Source organism: Orbicella franksi, chromosome 12 (assembly GCF_964199315.1).
Source record: "Orbicella franksi chromosome 12, jaOrbFran1.1, whole genome shotgun sequence".
Lineage (NCBI taxonomy): Eukaryota > Metazoa > Cnidaria > Anthozoa > Scleractinia > Merulinidae > Orbicella > Orbicella franksi.
Genome location: NC_138156.1, coordinates 12,429,912 through 12,448,966, shown reverse-complemented (window position 1 = coordinate 12,448,966; position 19,055 = coordinate 12,429,912). Strand labels below are relative to the sequence as shown.

The following is a 19,055-nucleotide window of genomic DNA, read 5'->3' as shown; positions in this document are numbered from 1 at the left end:
ACTTTCAGATTGCTAAGCGACAATGTACAACAGAATGAAGCCGAGGCTGACCTGACGTCATCACAATTTTCCTTGTTTTGTCCGTTTCGTCCAAGATGGGGGGCCATCATTCCCAATTCACGGAAGAAGAACTTAAAGATTACCAGGTGAAATAACCGTTTCTAGTCATATTAGATACTTCTGCTGTTTCGGGTTTTCCCCATAGTGTTATTTCTGTATTTTGGGGAGTTTTCATGGCGGTGTTAATTTGCAATTTGAATGTGTTTATATGGTTATAGGAACTGACGTATTTTACACAAAAGGAAATCTTACAGTAAGTTTATTGCTGTTTTCTTTTAGTTTTTGGGGAAGCCATGTAGTGTTACAGTGCTTGTAGTAATTTTATTAGGTTGATGTTTTGTATGCGTCAACTGCACATAATTCTAATGGTTAACGGGCTAGTTTTCGAAACATAAGCACCATAAGCTTATACACAAAATGTAGCTTAGTACAAACTTGACAATTTTGGAAGTGGAAAACCAGCTAAGCAGATTCTGAATTTTGTGAGGCATTCTGATATAAAGATGACTTAAACAGAGTACCTAGGGTATCTAGGCAGTGATAGTTTGTCACAGGAATCCAGGCAATGAATACATACGTATATTAAATGTGGTGTCATGTTATGGCGTTTTTACATGTAAATTTAATTATTTTCGTGTCTACAAATGTATACGTTGGGCAACCACATAATTTGCCTTGAAGGTCTGAATGTAATGCAAAACATAGTTTGCCAAGATCTTTGAAGATCTGAGAGGATCCTTAGAGAGATCTTCACAAGATCTTTCGTTTAAGAACTTTACAAGACCATGCACAGATTTTTAACAATCCTCCAAAGGGTAACAGCCAGTTTTGCTACCTGTCAAGTTTGCTACGTTCAGGCTCACTACATGTTCATTACACACAATGTCCAGCTCGCTACCTGTTTAATTTGCATTCACTACTATCAATAAGCTAAAACTTTGTAAAACTAAACTGTATCAAAGTCAGTACAACTGTACACTACTAGCTGACGCTTCTAAATTTCTAGGTGTAAGAATTAACACGTATGTAGAGTATTCCTCATTCTTTTATGCACTGCTGAGCCAAACTCAGTTAGCTGAGGTAGTGAAAACTTGACCTGTGGGTACAGCGAACATGTAGAGAACTCGAACATAGTGAACTGAAAAGGTGAAACCAGCCTAAAACCCTCCAATGATCCGTATCTTCAAAGATGTATAGAAGGTCTTTAAAGATCTTGTAATATCCTCAGAGATTCTGCAGCGTTTTTCACCAGGGCAGGGGTTTTATTAAGGGCCAGCCACCGGGCAAATTGACCTGTTGTGTGGACAATTTTGCCTTCCTGGTTAGACCATCTAGTGGAAAATTTCTGTCACCTGAGGTGTCTGGGCTCCGCTAGATCACAGCCTTGGGCTGCTAAAACTCGTCCCAACTGCCAAAGCAACCTCTCTACTGAATGGCCAGTTAGTCAATGACTGACAAATGGTGCACACAAAACCACATTTTTTTATTGTCAAAGGTCACCAAACTTGATCTGTACCATGTGCCGTTGATCTCTGTTTCTGTTAGTTTCTGTTTGATTGATACAGTTTGATTTATATGTGCTAAAATAAGCATTTTTTGAATAAAAATGTTGTTCCCTCTCAAAAAAAAAAACAAAACAGGTGTCACATTACACCCCTACCTCCCCATAACGGCCACCTCTCTACAATGGCCCCTTTCCTCTGTCCCCAAGGTGGCTGTTGTGGAGAGGTTCGACTGTAGTTTTGATTTAGTCTGTGACTGGTACTCAGTTATATAGGTAAGACGGGTCCAATCCTTGGACTTTAAACATGGACAGTCAGAACTTCATGTTTTCTTATAGTTGCTCATGGCCTGCAAAAGTAATACACCTGACTTACATCATTACCATCTGTAATGAAAATGGCAATCAGTTTGTTGCATATTAGTTTACCGGCGGACAAAAGAACTCTGAACTCTAGGCTTTTATTTAGGCAAAAGGCCAATGAACATTTTTATTTGTAATTTTTAATCGTGAGTTTTTATATGTTTCCCAATGTACTAGTTTTGCCTTTTTAACTTTTTACCTTTCTAAATTTTTAAATTTTTAAATCTTACAGGACCCCTTTGATAACAGTACTTTATAGTACTGATGGGTTAATCCTGTCTAAAGATTCGTTATTATTATTTATTGTTATTATTATTATACACTGTCACAATGTCAACACAAGAAATAGATTTTCCTCGATCGAACTGCCGAAAATGAACTTGGAGTTTGGCCGTCGGAGTTTTTCGTTTTTAGGGGCTTCAATTTTTAACAGTTTACCGGCGGACATAAGAACTCTGAACTCTAGGCTTTTATTTAGGCAAAAGGCCAACGAACATTTTTATTTGTAATTTTTAATCGTGAGTTTTTATATGTTTCCCAATGTACTAGTTTTGCCTTTTTAACTTTTTACCTTTCTAAATTTTTAAGTTTTTAAATCTTACAGGACCCCTTTGATAACAGTACTTTATAATACTGATGGGTTAATCCTGTCTAAAGATTCGTTATTATTATTATTTATTATTATTATTATTATACACTGTACTCTTGTAAAAGTACTCTCTATACAATTGGTGAAATGTGTAGTGATTTAGTGTCTCAACAAATGGGTTTGTGAGGTTGTTAAAGTGCAGCTAACCCCCAAAATTTTTTCCGCTAAAATGAATCTACATGTTATTTGAAATACTTCTGCGAAAAAATTTCTGGATTCAGTTAAATCCTCGATTTTCTGTGCCCCGATGAAATCTCGAAAATAGCTCCAAAACACCTCCATTTTGTTTCACGACTGAGTTTGAGGAGAATGGGTCCAGCGGCTGTTGTGACGTCTACCTAGGAAGGTCAAATATCTGACGTCCTCTCATTTCCTTCAGGATGGTGCAATACACATTCGAAAAGTGTGTAGAAATACCTTCCAGAAGTGCTATCGGCTGTTGCAGCAATATCCCAGATCTAAAAAAGATATCCTGTACAATTTACTGGTGATGATTGGTCAATGGAACAATAAAGACATAAACGATGGTTGATTTTGTTGAACCGAAACAGCGAACTGAGTCTGTGAGAACCATTAAAGAACTCTCACTGGAATTTGTTCTGCAGACTTTCAAACGCTATTTTCAAAATTTTCTGCTTAAAGCCAAATGCAACCAGCAATTTGTCGAAATACTACTGACAACCTATATCTTCCAGTCCCGCAGTATTTATAAAATAGCTGGCAAAGTTGAGTGATCAATCAAGAAGCGTTACGACCAAATATACTGATGTGTAAATAGGTCGCAACTGTAGGCCGCCAACCAGCACTTATTTCTCTTTCGATTTAGATAAAAGTCGAAGATTAATCCTTTAGAATTACATGATAACAAAATTGTTACACTCACAGAGTTTTTAGAAGGTTTGGAAATCAGCAGTGCGATAAACATTCTATGCAATAGTGTCGAAAATGTCACCGCGTAACATTATCTGCGGACCGCTTAGGGAACACATCCTTTTCGCTTATCAGACAAATTTTTTGCAAACTTTGAGAAAAATTTACATTGGTTATTTGGAGTTACGACTTAAAACGTGTGACAATGTGAAATCGGTAATTGTATGAAATGTTTCCTTCCCAAAATATATTGGAAGGATTAGTTTTGTTTTCGATTTTATTGAGCAAATGCAGAGAGCTGACTGAGGCGCCATTGTGTTTGGTTCCTGGGTAGACGTCATCAGCAACCGCCGCCCCAGACTCCCTGAAACGTGGTCGTGTAACACTTCAGGCGTGACTTTGAAAGGGCATAGAAAATCGAGGATTCAACCAAATTCAAAAATGTTTTTGCCCAAATGCTTCAAATAACAAGTGGATTCGTTTTAGCGAAAAAAAAAATTGGGGGGATTAGGTGCACTTTAACCAAAGCAGGAAGGTGCTTTTGGTCAAGGAGACCTTGTCCTATTTGTCACTTTTAGCTTGCCCATGTCACTGCTTTAATAATGTGATAGTATTTCTTTTATCACTCCAATGGTACTACGTGTATATATGCAAGCTTAGGAAAATCCAAGTAAAAGTAAAGGATGTTGTTTTATTTTAATTCCTTAGTTGTCATAAAAGGTTTGAACAACTTGACCCAGATGCTGTGAGGGCTGACAAGAATGCAAAACTTTCTTCAAGAAAGATCATGGCCTTGCCAGAACTAAGGGTATGTGTATATTAAGTCAAAAGTTTTGTCATGAGTAAATTTTAAACAATTATTGGATGAGGTTTTTGTGATATCCGGAATAATCAAGGTCAGGTAAGTGTTATCAGCTGAAGCTGAAGGCTGAGGCTGATAACACTAACTGAGACTTTGATTATTTCAGATATCACAAAAACCGAATCTCATAATTGAAAGTGAAATAACGACAAATGCATTATCGCACCGAACACAGTTTATTTTTGACAAGCCATGTTCTTACGTGAACTTGACATTGCTCTTGGAAATCATGCATTGTGTGTGCAACCTATGGATTATTCACTAATCTGCTAGCAGATTAGTGAATTATTAATGAATTAGAAGATTAGTGAATTAGCAGATTAGTGAATCTGTAGGTTGTGCTGTTTCCCAGAATTAACTGTATGCTTTTAGCCAATGAGAAGACAGATGGTGACTACAATGTATAATAATAGCAGTTAAAGGTGCAGATAAGTTCAGATGAGACAATTGTTCCAAGTACGTGTATCTTGAAATCGTAGAAGTAGTGGTAGGCATACCTTAACTAAAATATGGGGAACTCATTTTCAAGTTATGGGCATTTAAAGTTGCATGTACAGTGGAACCCTGTTAACACTGTCACCAATGGGCCATGAATATTTGGCCGTATTAACAGGGAGGCTGTATAAACAGGGTAGTGTCAAATTTCATGATTGGTCTTCATTGAGTGACGTCTTGATTAACAGACATATCACAGTTGCGCTTCTAAACAACTGTTCGGTAAGAAGTATATGGAATGCTGGTATAATTTTGTAAAACTTGAAACTTTAATCACTGCTTACAATATTAACAATGGCAAGATGAACATAATTGGCTTGACTGGCCATATAAACAGGGTAAAATTACAAAGGATTATACTAATTGGGATTTCAGAGTGTGGCTGTATTAACAAGGTGGTTGCATTAACAGGGTTTTCTTAAAGGAAAAGGAATGGGCGTTTTGATGCGGCAAAAACAAGTGACCATAATAGCAAGGCCACTGTATTAATGAGGTGACCGTAACGTGGGATTCCATTGTAAAGTTTAAGTGTTTTTCACAGGTTATGGTTGCTGTGGCAACCTGTTATGACCTGAAAATGACCACAACTTAATCAACAGGGATTAAGCAGTTATGTCATAACTATTATAATTATCATTTTATAACTGCTGGAAGTGCTGGCGAATTCATATACTTGAGCCGAGTATTACATCCACTGAACATATAGGGCCGAACTCACACACGACTGCTCTCATGTGGTTTTGATAGCTCAGTTGGTAGAGCATTGCACCTGTAACGCAAAGGTCGTGGGTTCGACTCCCGTTCAGAGCCTGAAATTTTTTCAGGTCATTTTTCCAGTAGTATTAAGGCTGCATTCGCATCTTTCATTCTTTCATTATTTAATTGCTACTGTTGGACATCTATTACCATGGAATTCATATACTTGAGTGGAGTATTACGTCCACTGAACATATAGGGCTGAACCCACACATGGCCGCTCTGATGTGGCTTTGATAGCTCAGTTGGTAGAGCATTGCACCGGTAACGCAACGGTCGTGGGTTCGAATCCCATTCAGGGCCTGAAATTTTTTCAGGTCATGTTTCCAGTAGTAGTATGGTTGCATTTGCATCTTTCATTCTTTCATTATTTAATTGCTACTGTTGGACATCTATTACCATGATATAAATAGTAACTAATGTTATTATTTAACACTGAAATTGTGGTGTAAACCAGTAAATAAATGCTAGCCTGTACAGTGTCAGTTGCATCGTGGACTGTACAGGTAGCTTATCACACTGTAATCTGGTAACCATGGTCGCTGTTTAAATCTTTGGATGTTTGTACAGTGATGTCTGTTTCTATGCAGGTGAATCCTTTCAAAGACAGAATTTGCAAAGTGTTTTCATCATCAAAGGATGGTGAACTCACATTTGAAGATTTCTTGGATATGATGTCAGTGTTCAGTGAAAATGTGAGTTTACAAACTTACTTGAAATACTAACAGTTTCAATCTGTTATTAAGTGTATTTCATTTGTATCAGTATGGGTTTCAATGAAAAGCTGATATCTAAAGATAAAGTGCAATTCATCATGTAACTTTTTAACAAAATCTTGTAGAAACTGAAACACAGTATTATTCTGTTAGTTAAATTGTATTCATTAGTCTTGGTTTTGAATCGTGATTATAGTAATAATTATGAGACATTTTTTCCTGGAAGGAGAGTCCAGTTTTCTCAAACTTCTATGAAGTGACTTGGAAAGACTCTAACCTTAGCCTTTTTGCTGTAGGCCCCCAAGAGTGTGAAAGTGGAATATGCCTTTAGAATTTATGGTAGGTTTGTTTGTTAGCTTTTCATCTGACAATGTTATTACAGAGCCAGAGGGGGTAGGATGGTATGGTGATTTCAATTCCAACTTCGTTTTGGTGCTTTCCACAGACTCCTTGCCATTGTCTTAGTCTGAGCATGTGTTGTGTTCTTTTGTGTGATCTTTGATGTAGTCACTGTGATCACCTCATCCCCATCAACTTGTCCTTGTGTTAGGTAATAAGGGTTATATTTCACTAAACCTATTCAAGGTGCATGGTCATTAGGGCTTTAGAAAGTGTATGCAGTAGTATTTATGAGCGATCAGATTTGACTAGTGGCATCCTCCTTGTCAGATTTCAAATACACATTTGTACACTTAGGTATAGGTTTGCTACATTGAATGCCCTTAATTTTTTTGTGGTTGTAGTATACAAGTTTTCTGTTTGCTAGATGCATGTTTAGTATATGGGTGTCTTCTTGGGATTGAGGACTTGTGGTGCAATGGCTGTCTGTGTGTCTCATTTCGTCAAACAGCTGAAAGATTTTGAGAGCCACAACTTTGGACTGCAAATGTCGAAAAAAATTCTTATCATTATTGTAAGATGCTGGAAAAGGGGAATGAAGCCTGTGAAATTTAGTGTGATAAAAGCCTTTGCTTTCATTTTCAGATTTCAATGAGGATGATTACATCTGTGAGAATGATTTAAAACGAGTTATCCAGCGACTGTGCGGTGAACAGAGATTGTCTGATGAAAATGTTAATGCTTTGATTCAAAAGGTAATCACTTAGTCTTCACTAGCAATCAGCATAACACTACCTGTATGCTATAAAGAGCAATGGAGTACTTCATGGTTTAGTTTCACAAATGTTTTTATGACATAAGGTTTTATCAGGTACATTGAATTTTATGAACCCAAGACCTCAGACACAGAGAGAGCATTTTAATATATAAGAAAGGCATGTAGATGGTGTGGCTGAGAAGTTGACCTTGGGAAGACCAAGAAACGTATCAAGCTACATGTACTTGTGGTATGGGTGGAGGGCTTGAACCACAGACCTCCAAATTACAGACTAGTTGATCTTTGACATGACTCTGCTGCATGGCATCCTAGAAAAAAGCAGACTTGTGCTCTTCTGGCAAATTTGCAAGCTGATTAGCTACCTTGGATTGCTACAGGTCAAAAAGCGTCAGAGAAATTGGAGTTTGGTATCTTGATGGATAAATTCTAAATTCCTTGTCCAATTCAGAGAAACGTCAGAGAAACAGGGAAATTCATTTTAAAGTTGCTATAGGTTTTGATGCAGGCTGTTGTGGCATAGATATCAACCATCTTAACAATTTACATTATTGAAAATGAAAGCTGCTTCCTGAGAAAGAGGTTAAAGCAGATTTGAAAGAATAAACTGGCTGCCAGTGGTCAGTTAAAAGCTTTGAAATTATCAGTATTGCAAGGGTTATAGCCTTAACCCTACTGAACCCTCTCTTTTTCACTGGCTGTTTGAAAATTTAAGGTGGCTCTGAACCCTATGTACAGAATTTTTAACTTTGCCAAAAGTTTTATCTTACCTGCTAATCTAATTTCAGCAATAAAAAATGGGGTCACTGAGCTCGTTTTTGAGTTATTAGCAGTTAAAGCTAAATTTAAGGGTGGTTTTAGCAGGTCATACTGTTGCTATGGTAACCTATTGTGTTGGAAAATGATAACAGTGTGTTCACCAATGATTGAACAGTTTTTTTTTTTTTTTGATATTGTGATTGGAACATCAACTGGTAAAAAATGGTTATAATGAACCATCAAAGTCAAAGCCTTGGAATCGTCCTGGAAACTGTTGCCAGCCACCTTAATATCGCATACAGTATCTGCCTTTGCTATCAATACACAGTCAGAAGCTTTTTTTTAGAAATTTTAATGAAATTAGTTTTCTAAATATACAAATTAAGAACTGAAAGCTACATGTACTACTATTCGACTCCCAGCTGCAAAGCAATCTGTCTTTAATTTTCAAACTACAGGGTAAGGAAACTCAATTTAGGAAATCTTTAAGTGATGGATTTTGTTGTTCATTTTGCACTGCTCCTCAAAATAGCGTAGCAACTCAGTGATTGTTGACTCTCTGCTGGCATGTAGTTAAGGTGCATGTGCTTCACTGAGGAGCTGACTGGTGTTTCACATCGCCCTTCATTAAGAGTTATACCATGTTTTAAGAGAGAACAGACTGTCCAGCAGTCTTAACTCTCTTGTTGATCGTATTGTAACCACTCAGGTCTCTTCAAAGGAAGATTAGCACTTGTCTCAGTGACAGGTATTGAAGGGATTGGATCAAGTTCCAATTCAATAGACTTGGGCTTGTTGCCTTCAATGCTATTGTGGTATCCATACAGAAAGTACACAAACATTCCTGAAACACAAAAGAGCGTATGATAATTACGTAAAGGCTTAACCTATTTTATCATCCTAAACCTTTTTTTGAACAGTTGAGTCAACTGTTTAGTTGTCAACTGGGATATTTTACACTTCCTAACAGCAACGCACTTCCTAGTTGAATTTTATTTTCTAAACGTAAAGGTACTTCTCTCTTGAACCTAGCATTCTGCTTCTTATTGTTTTCCAAATTTATGCCGACCGACTCACGCAGGGAGACTGAAGTAATTATTTAAAGGGCGTTACTTTTTCTCGCATGGCTGATTCGTTGTCATTTGCCTTTCGAGTGGTACTATTTTACTTATAGTATGTTGGTGACCTAGTTTGGTCTCGTTTCGATTAGGTTTCAAGGACCGAAAGAAAAGCCTTGTAAATATCTGTAATGTGTTATTAAAAATAAGGCGAAGAAAGATGCACACCCACAGCTTGCCATTGTGACTATTGAATACTGTTTTCTAGTTTTCCACTTCGCAGGTTCCGTGATTCGTTCTAGAGGGCGGCTTGTGATTGAAGTAATTATTTAAAAGACGCTACTTTTTCTCGCATGGCTAATTCGTTGTCATTTGCTTTTCGAGTCGTACCTTCTGTTGGTTGCATAGTTTAGTTTTGTTTCGTTCCAAGGACGAAAAGAAAAGCTTTGTAAAATAACACTGTTAAAAGCGAAGAAAAATGCACTCTTTTAGCTTGCCATTGTGTAGTATTTTTTAGTTTTTCCACTTCACCGGTTCAGTGATTCGTTCTAGAAAGCGGCTTGTTACGGCTGTACGCTCAGAATATTGCTTTTGTGACCTTCGTTGAGGTTTTTGTAAACGACAGGGTGTGGCGGGCGAAAATATTTTCACTGCAACCCTCAAAATATTGATAACATTTCAAATAGCGGCATTTCTCTTGAAGAGTCTTGAAGCTATATGCAATGCCGCCATGTGTTATCGTCATTTTCCCTCAGTTGTGATAACAGACTCTGTTTCTGTATAACTTGTTGTGCTTACTCCAGACCCATTGTTTCTTTTGGCCCGATGTTCCAGCAGACAAAAAACTTTAGTTAGAACTTAAGTTAACTAAGCTGTCTATAAACGCTATAGCTTTCCAAACTTATTGCATAATAGATCTTGCAGATGGTAAACCGATGCTACTGGATTAGTCTCGGACAAAAAGTTCTTACATCCAATATCCTCGCCTATTGCTTATGCATGCATAACATTTAAAAGGGTTTTTTCAATCTTGGAATACAATGTATTTTTGTTCCATTTATACAATACAGGGAAGCCGACAAGCGAAGCGTTGCTAGTAATTTAGCTGTCACCATAAATCACTGGATTGTAAATTCAAACAAATATTGTAGATTTTCCGAAAGTGAATCAAGCATTGGTTCTTTTCTCCCGATCGTATACCAGTCAAATTGAGTAAGTTTTCCATATCCCGAGTTTTGTTGCAGATATCTCAAATAAATTTAATGTTGTTTGAGTCAGCTATAAACTACTTTTATAAGCAAAAAGAATGTAAATGCATAATTTTAGTGGACTCATGCTTGGCTTAGAGGGAGGCATGTTGTTAAAACAGAGAAAACAAAGGTTTTAAAAATAAGATGGTTGAGAATCCCTACCCACGTCACATTTGCATTTCTTCTGAATAGAAGCAACGATCTGCTCTGGTAGACTCATCATACAAACGTTAAAAAATATTTTTTTGAACTTTGCAATCCATGTCAGTCTTCGTTTAACCTTAGCCATCCTAGCTCGTGCATGGTGTAATTCCAACTTTTGATTCTTTTTCTGTCGTATTAAACCATTAAAAAATTATGTACCTAATAGTCGTGACATCAATAAAGGTGAAAAGGAAAGTGGGCACCTCACCTATTGTTATCCACATTGCGAAGCGTACGTAGGTTAGTGGATGAAGGAGGGTCAACAGCAATAAGTTGATGAATATACTGAGCGCGGGAAGAAGAGGAACGCAAGGAACCATGAATGAAAACGTCACTCGGTTCTTTGGCTGCAACTGCAGAACTATCAGACAAGTTATTGTGACGAACGCGCTAACCGTCACAGCGAAGATTGACACGGCTTCTATATCGCCTTTTCCCGTGATCCAGATTTTGAGATAAACGCACAGAGCGAGCATTGCCAACATCATAATTGTTACCGTGGCATTGGCTACAGTGTTTGAACACTCGCTTGGACTTGCGTGACATGCTGTCGTGACACTGTCATGTCCTGACTGCGGAAGTTTCTCGTATGAAGTTTTGCTCGGTCCTTTTTTTCGTTTCCTAAATAAAGTTCGAAGCCAAGATTGCGTTCGTTCAGTGAGTTGCGCGTCGCTAGCGACAAATTCCAGGTTCGGCTGGTAGCGAGTGAGAATCACTGACAAAGCCACCATGGTGTATGTTGTGAGAGTCATGATTGACACCATTTCCACCAACTGTGCCATGTCGAACAGAAACGCCAGAAGCGCGCTCAGTATTCCGCTGACGGCCACGGCACGCAAAGGCATCTTCCTGTCCTCGTCCATTTTAGTAAAACAGCCGAAGATGAGACCGTCGTAGGCGATTGAGTAAATCAGACGAGGGGTAGCAAAGCACGCAGCCAGCAGGCTACTTAACATGGAGCACAAGGCGCCAGTAGACACGATGTACTTGGAAACGTTGAAGGCCCGTGCGGTGAATGCTTCGGCAATAGGCGCGAGGTCTTTCAGCTGGTAATAAGGAACCATCATAGTGAGCACTATGATGACGCCGATGTAAACCAGCAGGCTCACTCCTAATGACAGCAGAATAGCTAGTGGTACAGACACGTGTGGGTTGATGGCTTCCTCGCTCGCGGTTGTAATAGTGTCAAACCCAGTAAAGCAGTAGAAACAGCTAGACGCGGCTGTAAGTATTCCACCCCATCCGTACGGCGCAAACTTTTCCATGCTCGACCAGTTGCTAGCATCGGAATAGTAAGCTCCAACAAAGATTATAAAAGTCACCACAAGTAGATTACCCATGACAGTGACATCCAGGACGAGTTTGGATTGTTTGACGCCCAGGCAGATTATTAATACTGCTATGATAACCAGCGCGAAGGCTAAGAGATCGGGGAACGATGCGAGCGCCGGTTCATGCCAAACTCCGAATTCTTCCATAAAGTACTTGTATACTGAACCGTTGCAAAGGAAGTTAATGTACTCGCTGCAAGCCACTGCAAGTGAGGCGGCGGAGAGAACGTACTCCGTAATCATGCACCAGCCTGTTAAAAACGCAAAGATCTCGCCCATGGCTACGTACGTGTAGATGTAACCAGAACCAGCGCGGCTCACCCTAGATGCAAACTCCGCGTAGCAAAGACCGGCTAGAAGCGAGGCTATAGCGGCTATCATGAAGGACAGAATGATAGCTGGGCCGGCCACGGAGTGCGCCAGCTGGCCGACAACAACATACAGCCCCGCGTCTATCAGCGAGCCAATTCCAAGAGCTGTCAGATCGAACACGTTCATACATCTCTTGAAGGGACTGTCTGACGGAGTAAAGTCAACAGTCTTACGTCTGGTCAGGCTTGTTACAAATTTATAGCCGAACATCTCGAGCGAGTATACCGCTCGGTGCGTGCCAAAAAGGCGCACAGCACACAAGCACGCACAATCCACCCTTAGGTGTTTTTTATTCTAGTTTTTTTTTTTAATTCCGACGCTTAAATATTCGCGTTTTATGCTCGCTCAGCCATAAACAGTCGGCATTGGGCCGTTAAATGTTAATAGACTTGCACATGAACTTTTTTGTTTTGTGATGTTTCTGGTAGCGCAGAAAAACGATGGTTTGCAATATTGTACAACTTTCTGTAATGTTTCTTAAGGTATCTCAAGCGCCACTCCCTGTCGTGTTTCAAGTCTTGTGTCGTCAAGTGAAAAATTTCTCGGTGTCAGATAATTGGAAGTTTCTGGTGTTTATGGTTTAATGATACGAGAAGAGTCAGCATCTAACAATAGAACAATATTAGTCAGCTTTTTGCAGGAAGCTCTTTTCGATCTGGGTGTTTATTGATATTTGTACGTTCTTTAAGCTTCTTTCCACCCTTAAGACCGTTGTGGATGAAGTTAACGTTGTTTGATGTCGTGATTTCTTCACGAGATCAAGGTGTTTATCAATTCTTTGATCCGTGAAATGTAAAAAGGGTGTCTAGCGGTGCATTAATCGAGCCAGAATAATCACAAAATCTTTGTATGTTCTTGCGGGTTTTATTCTCTCTTTGTTGTCCTTTCATACAAATTTTACATTTTTCTATTCTCGCACAGCAATGGCATTCTTACACACTTTGCCGAGCAAGAACAATATGGGTTGATGCTGTTTGTTTACAGTTGTTCCGAAAGGACGCCTTTTGCTCACATACCTGAACACAATAGAGCTTGTTTTGGAGAGCAATACTTCAAAAGCACTGAAGCAGAATTTTAGGCGCGTTAAAATTAAAACAACGAAAAACAGAATTTCTTTTCCTTCCGTTGGGTGTCTTTAACTGCTGTTTGTTTACAGTTGTTCCAAAAGGACGCCTTTTGCTCACTTACCTGAGCAGAGAAGAGCTTGTTTTGGAGAGCAATACTTTTAATCTTTGTGCTTCAAGTGTTCGAAAGCACTGAAGTGGAATTTTAGGCGCCACCGCGCGTTAAAATGAAAATAACGAAAACCTGATTTTCTTTTCCTTTCGACACGTGTTTTTAACCAAAAACTTAAAAACTTTCAGTGTTTGGTTGATTTTCAAGAAGTCGATGGTTTTGAATTATTGATAGAGTCTGTAACTTCGAGAGTCAAAATCTAGAAATATATTAATTTATAAAACTCGTTGGCGTCTTCTTAAACCAAGTGTGACCGTATAATTATTTCAACACTGTATATTAAAAAAAAATTAAACACACTGGGGCTTTCGCGGATAAAGTCTTGTAATTTCGTGTGTTTCTCGCTGCGTAGCTTTGCTCAAGCAGTTACAAATGAAGCTATTCTTTTTTTGACCCTGGGAATCAGAGTGGCATTCATGTGGAACTCATCAACAATGCGCGGAAAAGAATATTAGAGCGACGCTACCTATACTTTGTTTTTGCGCTTTAATTTCTAATCTTTATAAGAAAAACAACACAGAAAACAAGCAAACAAAGAAAAAAAACGTCTTATTATAGCTCGCTCGTTCGTTCGTTCGTTCTTTCGTTCATTCTTTTGTGCGTTCGTTCTCTCCGCGCCAGGAGGCACATAAAACTGCAACTCTCGCTCTCCAATCAGCCCTGTCTTAGGCTTTTTCTTACCCTTTGTAAATAAAATTAAAATTAGTGCTAATTCGGGCATAACTTCTCTCTGCGAAAGTTTGTTATTGTTTAGTGACTTTTCTGGATATAACGGATCTACCCAGCGGGTGGGGGTAGGGTTGCACGTAGTCTCAATCAAAGCGAGGTTCTAGTAATTGATACAGGGATGTCGTAAATCGGTATTTAGTCTATGAAACACCGTTTTGGGGAGCAAACTGTATAACGCAAACGGGAGAAAAATGTACCAGTACAAATACAAGAGGATCTTTGTGGTAAAGTGGAACAGTTGAGTTCACAGTCAAAAATTTTATAATCAACACTCCCAAAAAGTATGCTGTTTGATTTTAGTGCCGGCTTTAAAGCAGTTTGTTCTGTTCGTTTACATTTCATTTACATTGTTGTCGTTGATGTTGTTGCTGCTGTTGTTCTTTGCCACAGTGTTTCGAATGTTATTCTCCATCTTTGTAACCTTGGGTTTGTATTGATGCCTAAGGTTGAAATGGAAACTGTAAATGATGTTTTAGTCAATGTTAAGCATTGTTTTGTTCACCCAGAATTTATCTTGTTTTTCTTTGATTTTCCAGATATTTGACGAGGCTGATCTGGATGACGATAGTCAACTTTCATTTGCTGAATTTGAGCACGTGATATCAAAGGCACCAGACTTTGTCAAGTAAGTTCAAATGTCACCGCTGGCCGTTTGTAACATTAGGTCTGGAACCTTACATGATGCATCACCATGACAGGGACCTTGAGCCGCGCGCTCCACGGACTCAGAAACAAGTTCCACCACAATCCAGCCGAAAGATTTCTCACCAGTATTTATTAGAATAGTAACACACTAGAGCTTTAAACTGAAATGTGGTAATCAGTACCACATGAAAGTGCTGCTCAATAGCTTAACGTGATTTGAATAGTCACATTAATGTTTCATACACAGACTAAAAGTATATGTCACCTTGTATAGCACGATAAAAAAAGTACCCCATGAAAGTATTGCTCAAAAGCTGTCATTTGAATAATCAAACACTAAGGTTTCAGTTAGAATTACCTGTTACAGCACCGTGCATGGAAGTCGCTTCTCGACAGATTTCAGTCTAATTGCCGCACAAGAAAGTTTCATCCACAAATTTGACAGTTAGGATCACAGTAATAAACTCAAGAGCTTACTTTTCACAAGGCTCGATGTCCGTCACTCTCTCGTGTCAGGTCTGGGGAGGAGCGCGGGCTCCATTCCCCGCGAACAGTGGCTGATAATCGAACCTAACATTTCACGGAAGTGAAAACGATTCTTCAAAGCTGTTGTTGTGTTTAACTGAACTCTGCTTTTGTTGCAGCTCCTTTAGGATCCGTGTTTGAGGACCAACCGTGCGCTCCGGATTATTCAAAACATCTTTACCATCTATTTACTCAATAAGCCTGTGTGGTACAAATTTGAACTAAACTCAGGGTTATGTGAGGCAATAGAATATCACTACATTTGCTGCATACATATCAGTGGAAAATGAAGCTTTCTGAGATATGTTTATGGTAAAGCAGGGCCGTAATTGTATTTATGCATGCATGGGCACAAATGTAAACTCCACTCTCTTCTCTTTTGTAACAAAATAGACAGGTGTACTATTTTTTGACGTTGTTTACGGCTTATCGAGCGTGTGTATCTGTAATATATTTTTGTAGAGATCTTTTTACCACTTAAATGCAAGCTCACTACGTCTTTGCTCGGAATTCTGGCTGAAGTAACCTGTCCTCTTTCTTAGTACGCATGCATCAACCCAACAAGCACTGAAAGAGTTTTCACAAAAATATACTTCTACCTGTATTTTCAGTGATGGGAAATTTTGCAGAATTTTTTATCTGAAGCTAAATGTCATTTTAAAGGTTTGACTTTGATGTATATAAAATCGTCTAAGATAGTACTCTTTCTACGCTATCGGTGACTGTTTTATAACACACCTAGTTTTCCGTACGTACAATAATGGTTTTCAGTCATACTGTTCGCTGAGAGAACTGACGGAGGTTTCTTTTTGCAGTGGGAGGAAAGAGCTTTATCGTACAGTGCTTCTCTCTCTCACTAGTAGCACTTACTTTCATGGCTTGCTCTCGATGGAAATTATCATCTTAGAATAAGTAATTGAAAACGACTTACAAGGTTTTCCTTCTGATACAGCTTAAGCTTTCCTCAGGGTCAAGAAAACTGCCTATTGGCGCTTTAATTCCTAAAACGTAGCTTGTAAATTGTGTCTTCCTACCGCATTTCCTTGGGCTTCAGATTAACCAACCCTATACGCCTGCTAGTGTCTTGATATTAGAACACGTATCTCTGAGCTCTTGAATGTCTAAGAAACCTTTCTAATGTTGCGATAGTTCAGCCTCCTGACTTGTGAATCAAAGAGGAAAATGTTTTAGACTGGCATTGTAGGCTAGGGTTTGTACAGGGTATATAAATAATTTGCACGAAGCAATCGGTAATGGAATGTAACGTACGGGTGTCTAGCGTAAATGCCCCGATTTTTATTTAATAAACAATTGAAAAAAAAAAACAACAACAACACCGTTCGCTCTCGTCTTCTGTCGAATTTTGTGTTTACACGGTTTCCAACCTCAATTATGGGCGAAAAACTGCCTCCAACACCCACCTGTGAAGTTGTCTCAGAGGGGTCGCATTTGCAAACCTTTCACCGCCAAGGCCGCCTTCAGGAAATATCAAAGTAGAAGCACCTTGGCAGTCAATCGCAGGTAACATGACTGGTTTAAAAAGACAAGTCAGAGGTCCCCAATAGACTCAAAACCGTTTTTTTCAAAACCGGAATTGCAATAAAGTGAAGGGATTTTGACGCGAACGAAAGGTTTACCATGTAAAAAAACCACGCGGCCTCGGGCTCTCTCTCGTCCTAGGCTCCCCTTTCCACTGACTTGAGCTTTTGGCACACAGCAACTCGCACCGAATAGTGGGATAGACAAAGCGTGACTTATAAAATCAAATGTACGAAGTGTAACAACGTCTTCGTAGGAGAGACATCGTGGAATGCATATACCAGAGGAAGTAAGGAGGAACGATCGGCCTTTGGAAGAAACAAAACAATGAGGTCAAGACGATCCGTGTGTATATTCACTGTCCGTGTGTCGAGTATTCACCAAAGTACACCTGCTGCCATGTGGTTGTTCTGTGACGGCGAAATGAAAAGCTATACACAATTATAGAAAAGATACTTCTGAAAAAAACAACAACAAAACAAAACAAAAACAAAACAAAAATGGATTCTGAATTCTAATTAAGGTCGCCATATTAAAGTTAAATGACAAAAAAAAATTAATAGTTTAAATAAGTAAATTCATAGCGGAGCTCCGGAGGCTTGAAGGACCGCCAAGCGGAGCACCATAACTATAGGAAGAGAACCACACGCATGCATAGAAATAGAAAACCACGCAACTCTAGCTAGCGGCATGGATTGCGGGCGTGTGTACCTTACGACGAGGACGACGACTAAAAACGACGACGTCGAGCAACATGGCGGCGATACTCCAGCGAGAGGTCAACCGAGGCATCCATGTTATGGTCAATTGACACCTTTCAAGACAAGGTATCCGCTGACCAGTATCACTTAAAGTCATGTGGCCATCTCGCGGGCTCAGGTTTAGGGCTCATCGGGGTTACGTGTTTTTTTGAAGCTGAGATACTGTTTTTCTATTGGATCGCAAGGCTCGAGCCAGGTCAATTTGTTGTAATAAGAGCTCCGCTTTTACACCATAAAGTTGACTCAAGATTTAAATTTTTAAAAGTATTTGGCGGCCATCTTGGAGTCATAAAACGTAGAGGGATGGGACGAGAGTATACCATGCAAGATATATATTTATGCGAATACCGGTCATAAATTATTACGCGTTACACGCAGTAATACCATCACAAAGTGTACGGCAAGCAGCAGCAGATGTCCTGTGGTGACCCGATGATCAGTCCCTGGGTTCCAAGGATACAGCGTTAATTGCCTCGTCCACACCGTCCTCAAGATTGTAGCCGTTTTCTTATTAACCTAGAAGTATGCATTTCGAACTGAGTTAGATTCACTGATGATCTTAAACACATTACTGGTTAAAAGTTGCATTTCATCATATCATAAGATTTTAACAGTCCGTCTTTCACCAGTGAGTCAGTTTTAACTGCCACCCCCCGCTCCGTCCTGTGCAATCCTTTGTAAGAAAAAAGATGGCCACTCGTACATTTACTCATAATTCTTGGCGTTCGAGGACCATACTTAATGTTGTTGGGGGAGGTTGGGGGACAAATATTGCAAAAATATGCCTTCCTTAGCTTGTGCCTATCGGACTGTGTTGAATTCCCATGGTATTGTGCTAAAATGTACAGCCTAGCCTCCATCTTTTTTCCTCCGGAGGACTGAAGCTCTGTAAGATCTGTGTTAAAGCTCCGCCAACGATCCAGACTCGTGACACTTTTACCGTTTTACCGTTTACACTTTAACTAAAAATGTATGAAATCCTTCATCGAGCCAAATTTTGCTCGTTAGAGGCTAAGAATGGTCAATTGGACCGATCTATGGCGAGAAAGAAAGTTTTGGAAAAAATTTGTGCTTTTCTTTAAGGCTTACCTTATTTTGAATCTGCCAATGCCTTTTACCAGGACTACTACATTTCTAGAGTTTTCCTTCCATATGGGAAGGCCGAGATGGGTAATTTAACTTGTTTAGTAAGTTTACAGTAGTGTGTTACTAAACCTGGTGGCTTACTCAAAGGGCCAGATAAGTTTTTATTGTCTGCCT

The 19,055-nt window shown here is 39.2% G+C and overlaps 2 protein-coding genes, 1 long non-coding RNA gene and 1 other non-coding gene across 4 annotated transcripts; 3 read left to right on the top strand and 1 right to left on the bottom strand.

Moving 5' to 3' along the window:
* The first annotated feature begins 6 nt into the window (after positions 1-6).
* Positions 7-17,449, top strand: LOC145463975 (calcium and integrin-binding family member 2-like). Its single transcript, XM_081447772.1, has 8 exons — positions 7-146; positions 279-313; positions 4,152-4,251; positions 6,147-6,251; positions 6,569-6,611; positions 7,257-7,366; positions 14,862-14,950; positions 15,615-17,449. Exons 1-8 carry the CDS (start codon positions 96-98, stop codon positions 15,634-15,636), a joined length of 555 nt encoding a protein of 184 aa, XP_081303898.1. The 5' UTR covers positions 7-95; the 3' UTR covers positions 15,637-17,449.
* Positions 3,681-3,914, top strand: LOC145463987 (uncharacterized). Its single transcript, XR_014041381.1, has 2 exons — positions 3,681-3,814; positions 3,850-3,914. It is a non-coding gene; the product is annotated as an uncharacterized LOC145463987 (long non-coding RNA).
* Positions 5,538-5,610, top strand: Trnat-ugu (transfer RNA threonine (anticodon UGU)). Its single transcript has one exon. It is a non-coding gene; the product is annotated as a tRNA-Thr (tRNA).
* On the bottom strand, positions 7,378-13,968 carry LOC145463955 (cationic amino acid transporter 2-like). The gene is made up of 2 exons (XM_081447750.1): positions 10,866-13,968; positions 7,378-8,989 (listed from the first exon to the last, which is right to left on the bottom strand). The coding sequence occupies exons 1-2, from the start codon at positions 12,568-12,570 to the stop codon at positions 8,820-8,822; spliced, it is 1,875 nt and encodes a 624-aa protein (XP_081303876.1). The 5' UTR covers positions 12,571-13,968; the 3' UTR covers positions 7,378-8,819.
* Positions 17,450-19,055: the final 1,606 nt, after the last annotated feature.

Excerpts from the sequence above, each read along its gene's own strand:
- LOC145463975 (XM_081447772.1), top strand. The coding sequence starts at position 96 with ATGGGGGGCCATCATTCCCAATTCACGGAAGAAGAACTTAAAGATTAC. Across the intron at positions 314-4,151 it reads ACACAAAAGGAAATCTTACA|TTGTCATAAAAGGTTTGAAC; the intron begins GTAAGTTTATTG and ends TTAATTCCTTAG. Across the intron at positions 6,612-7,256 it reads ATATGCCTTTAGAATTTATG|ATTTCAATGAGGATGATTAC; the intron begins GTAGGTTTGTTT and ends TTTCATTTTCAG.
- LOC145463955 (XM_081447750.1), bottom strand. The coding sequence starts at position 12,570 with ATGTTCGGCTATAAATTTGTAACAAGCCTGACCAGACGTAAGACTGTT. Across the intron at positions 8,990-10,865 it reads CGCAATGTGGATAACAATAG|GAATGTTTGTGTACTTTCTG; the intron begins GTGAGGTGCCCA and ends TTTGTGTTTCAG.